Source organism: Austrofundulus limnaeus, unplaced genomic scaffold (genome assembly GCF_001266775.1).
Source record: "Austrofundulus limnaeus strain Quisiro unplaced genomic scaffold, Austrofundulus_limnaeus-1.0 Scaffold16, whole genome shotgun sequence".
NCBI lineage: Eukaryota > Metazoa > Chordata > Actinopteri > Cyprinodontiformes > Rivulidae > Austrofundulus > Austrofundulus limnaeus.
This window is the reverse complement of record NW_013952418.1, coordinates 417,080-421,173: the sequence shown is the minus strand read 5'-3', so window position 1 is coordinate 421,173 and position 4,094 is coordinate 417,080. Positions and strand designations below refer to the sequence as shown.

General features: G+C 41.0%; 1 protein-coding gene across 1 annotated transcript in view; it reads right to left on the bottom strand.

The window, feature by feature from the left end:
- Positions 1-4,094, bottom strand: part of ly75 (lymphocyte antigen 75) — a gene marked incomplete at its 5' end in the record, with an annotated part of 29,597 nt that overhangs the window by 19,987 nt on the left and 5,516 nt on the right. The window contains 3 exon segments of the mRNA XM_014003008.1: positions 1,743-1,904; positions 1,990-2,163; positions 3,612-3,974. Coding sequence (XP_013858462.1) covers positions 1,743-1,904; positions 1,990-2,163; positions 3,612-3,974 — 699 coding nt within the window.

Below are 4,094 nucleotides of genomic sequence, written 5' to 3'. Positions count from 1 at the left end.
CTACAGTATTTTTACAGTCTTTATTTTACAGTTTAAATAAATGTTTATCAAATAAAGTCTAATGTTACAACTAATCCTGGATCTCTTTAATGTTTCTGGCGCCCTCAGCTGATGAAAGTTCAGCTCAGGATGAAAACTTTAAAAGCAGTTTCTGAGCGTCAGAAGACTTCACGGAGGACGGAGAACCTTTGAGTCGATGCCTCCAGAACCAGCAAAGGAAGGACGGAGGAACAAAGAGGAAGCAGATGAAAGAGAAGCTCCGTCTCATGAAACGACAGGAAGTTTTGCTGAAAGTCTTCAGACGATGAGGAAATGTTTCACCTGCCTTCTTTTTCAGATAAGCCGTTATAAAAACAGGTCAGCGCCCTCAGAGAGCTGATAAAAGCAGTGAATTAAAACACTCAGCTTTTCCTGCCTTCACATCTTACCATTTATTGTATTTTAGCTGTTTATAAAGGTTCGGCTCATGTAGCAGTCGGCTGCTTTGACTTTTGTTTTTTTAACTTTTATCCTTCCCTAAATATTTAACTTTATTCAGAAATATTTTTCTAAAAGATAAGTTCTCTCCAAAACCTGCTGCAGCATTCAGCCTCCATTTTTATCTTCTTATGCTAATTTTAGCTTTCAGCCACTGTTTTGTCACTTTTAGCTAGCTTTTTGCTACATTTACCTTCTAGCTAGCCTTTTCTTAAAAAGTATTCGGCTACTCTTAGCTTCTAGCTAGACTATAATTACTTTTGGCTACTTGCCAGAATTTTACTGTTTAGCTTTTAGCTGGCATTTTGTCTCTTTTTGGCTACCCGTACACTTATTTTAGCTTTTAGCTACTGTTTTGTTACTTCTATCCAACCTTTTGCAACTTTTAGCTTTTAACTAACCTTTTAACTGTCAGCTAGTGTTTGCTAATCTAAACTTATTGTTAGCATTTTGTTACATTTTGTTTTTAGCTAGTATTTTACCTCATTTAGCTTTTAACTAGCCTTTTGCTGTTTTTTTCAGTATCCCTTTTGTTACTTTTAGTTTTTAACTAAACTTTTGCTACTTTTACCCTTTAGCTAGCCTTATTCCTTCTAGCTAGTGTTTCCTCAGTTTCAACATTTTGTTAGCATTTTGCTTTTAGCCAGAGTTTTACTTCATTTAGCTTTTAACTATTCTTTTGCTATTTTTATCTTTTAGCTACTATTTTACTACTTTTAGCTTTTAACTAACCTTTTAACCTTCGGCTATTGTTTGCCAATTTCAGCTTTTACTAGCATTTAAATCTTTGCTAGTGTTAAATTTGATTTAGCTTATAGCTAGCATTTTGCTGTTTTTATCTTTCAGCTACTATTTTGCTACTTTTAGCTTTTACCAACGTATTCGTACGTTTAATTAGCTATTTGTTACTTTTAGCTAGCCTTATAACTTCTTGCAAGTCTTTGCTGATTTCAGCTTTTAGCGAGTGTTTAACTTCCTTTAGCTTTTAGCTAGCCTTTAGCTTTTTTCTGCTCTTTTAGTTACTGTTTGTCTTCCTTTAGCTTTAAAACTCAGTTTCGGGTCAAGATTATTTTATTCTTTTAAACACAGTTGAAGTAAAACAGATGATTTAAAAATGTCTTGAAACATTTTGGTTTCGTTTCTGTTAAATTTAAACCAGGAGGAGAGGAAGAGGAAGAGGAAGATGAAGATGAAGATGAAGAGGAAGAGGAAGAGGAAGATGAAGGTGAGGAGGAGGACTGGGGGTTCTGGGACTCGGGTCTTACGGGTCGTGGAGGTGAGCTCCTCGGACTCGGACAGACTGAGCAGATCCGCTCCCTGACTGCGACACGAGTCCAAAGCTTCGTGCCAGGTGACGGCGGCGCCGGGGACGAACTCGTAGCAGGAGTCTCCTTCTGGACCGGAGAACAGGTTCTGGCAGCCGGGTTCTGCAGAGACCCAGAGACCACCTCGTTAAAGAGTTCAAATTAAACCTAACATGTGTTCATTTATAAACATAAAGTGGCCGTGTACCAGGAATTAGACAGTTCCCCCACTTCTTGATCTTTTCGTAGTCCTGAACCGTGGAACACCAGGTCAGACCCGGGACATCTGGGTCAGGGAGACACTGGTGGTACCAGGTGCCGTTGAACCTGAAGGGGAACTCACACGGAGCTCCTGCTGAGTTCCCGTTGGTCGTGTGAACGACTGCAGACACACAAATTACAAAAAACAATGTTTTATTAACGACGCAGCTGAGAAACAACAGCAGCTGGAGCTCAGGAGTCAAACCTGAAAACTTTGATGAATTTGAAGGCGTCGTGTTCGACAACGAGCTAAAACCAAAATATTAACTGAACTGGTTTTAAAAAACACGTTTTTAAATAAAGTTTTCCTGGTGGGAAAAGACGCGCAGCTTAAACAGCCGAACTGGTCATAATGTTTTGGCTGGTTGAACTGGTCATAATGTTTTGGCTGGTTGAACTGGTCATAATGTTTTGGCTGGTTGGTGTTTTTTACTGAGTTATTAATTTTCTTCAGTTCCTTTAAAAACTTTGTTCTCTTTTAAAATCTGCTTGAGAAAACTCACTGTTTCTGTCTTCTTAAGCTACTTTTAGCTTTTAGCTACTGTTCCGCTTCTTTGGCTTCTAAACATTTTCTGATTTCAGATTTTACTCAAACATTTTGATATTTTCAGCTTCTGACTCGCTGTTTGAGACTTTAACGGGACATTTAATATTTTTAACATTTAGCTTTTAAACAACCATTTGTTATTTTTGGCTACCTCTCAGCTAGCTGCTACTTTTAGCTTCTGACTCATTTTTAAAACCATTTAGCTTTAAATTAGCTAGTTTTAGTTTTTAAGCTAGCCTTGCTTTTAGCTTTTGGGCATTATTTTATGTTTTATTGCCATTTTTACCCTTCAGCTAGCTATTTTCTCCTTGTTGCTTTTAAATAGCCTTATGCTACTTTTAGCTGTTTTTAGCCTTTTGCTAATTGTTTTACTAGGCAGCATTTTGTTAGATAAAAGAACAGCTAAAGATGAGAGCTGAAAGATAAAGCGACACATTCATCTGGAATTTGACCGACACCTCACCTGCAGGAGGAGCATTTGATTGACAGCTCAGCTTTTGTTTCTGAAATCTGTTTGAAGCAAAAGCTAAAATCTTTTTCGGCTGCTGCGGAAAGTTCTTCAGTTTTAGAGTTTTGGGACGTCAGAAACCTGATCCTGTCAGCCGGGTCCTTATTTATTAAACAAGAACTGGATCAGGACCTGCTGGTCCTCCTCAGTGGGACCACCTCTGCCTGCAACGCTAAGGTGGGACGACCTCAGAGAGTCCATCGTTCTACAGAGAGGTATTCACCCTGAAGGTCAGACTGTGCAACGAGCTCCACCTCAGACCMTGAAGGCCTCGGCCAGCAGGTCAAAGGTCATGACCTCAACCAGATTCTGTTTAATAAAGACTCATCAGAACCTGCTGAGGTCAGACCAGATGGGTTCTGGACTCTCTGGTTCCTCCTGATCCGTTCACAGATCTCGTGTTTCAGAGAGATGGAGACGCTTTCACCAAATTTAATTTAAAATCCATTCAGATTAATTTAATCTTCTTCTCCAGCCTCTCCTGAAGCTCCGAGCCTCGGTTCGTGTTGCGTACCTCGATAAGCTCGGTGGCAGATGTTCTCCCGGGACCCCGCCCTCCACCAGTTCTCGCCGGCGTTCCGTTTGACCCCCGGCTTCCCCCCGCTGACCGTCAGGACCATGTCGTAGGCGGTGTACACGGCTCCGTCCTGGCAGCGCCACGACAGCGACCCGTTGGAGCCGCAGTCCTCCAGAGACAGCTTCTTCTGCCGCACGTCCAGCGCCAGGCAGAGGGACGAGTGCACGTGGAAGAGCCGGTGACCCGAGCCCCACTTCCACAGCTGGGTGGTCCTGTTGCAGGGGGCCAGGCTGAAGTCTGCCAGGSTCACGTCCACACAGCTTCCTGTGCTCGAGTGCTGAATACGGAAAGAGTCTTCATCTGAAATAATGAGAGGAGGCGGCTTAGACTATAACAGGAAATTATTATTATTATTACTATTATTATTATTATTATCAATACCAACAACAACAACATTATTTTTATTTTTATTATTATTAA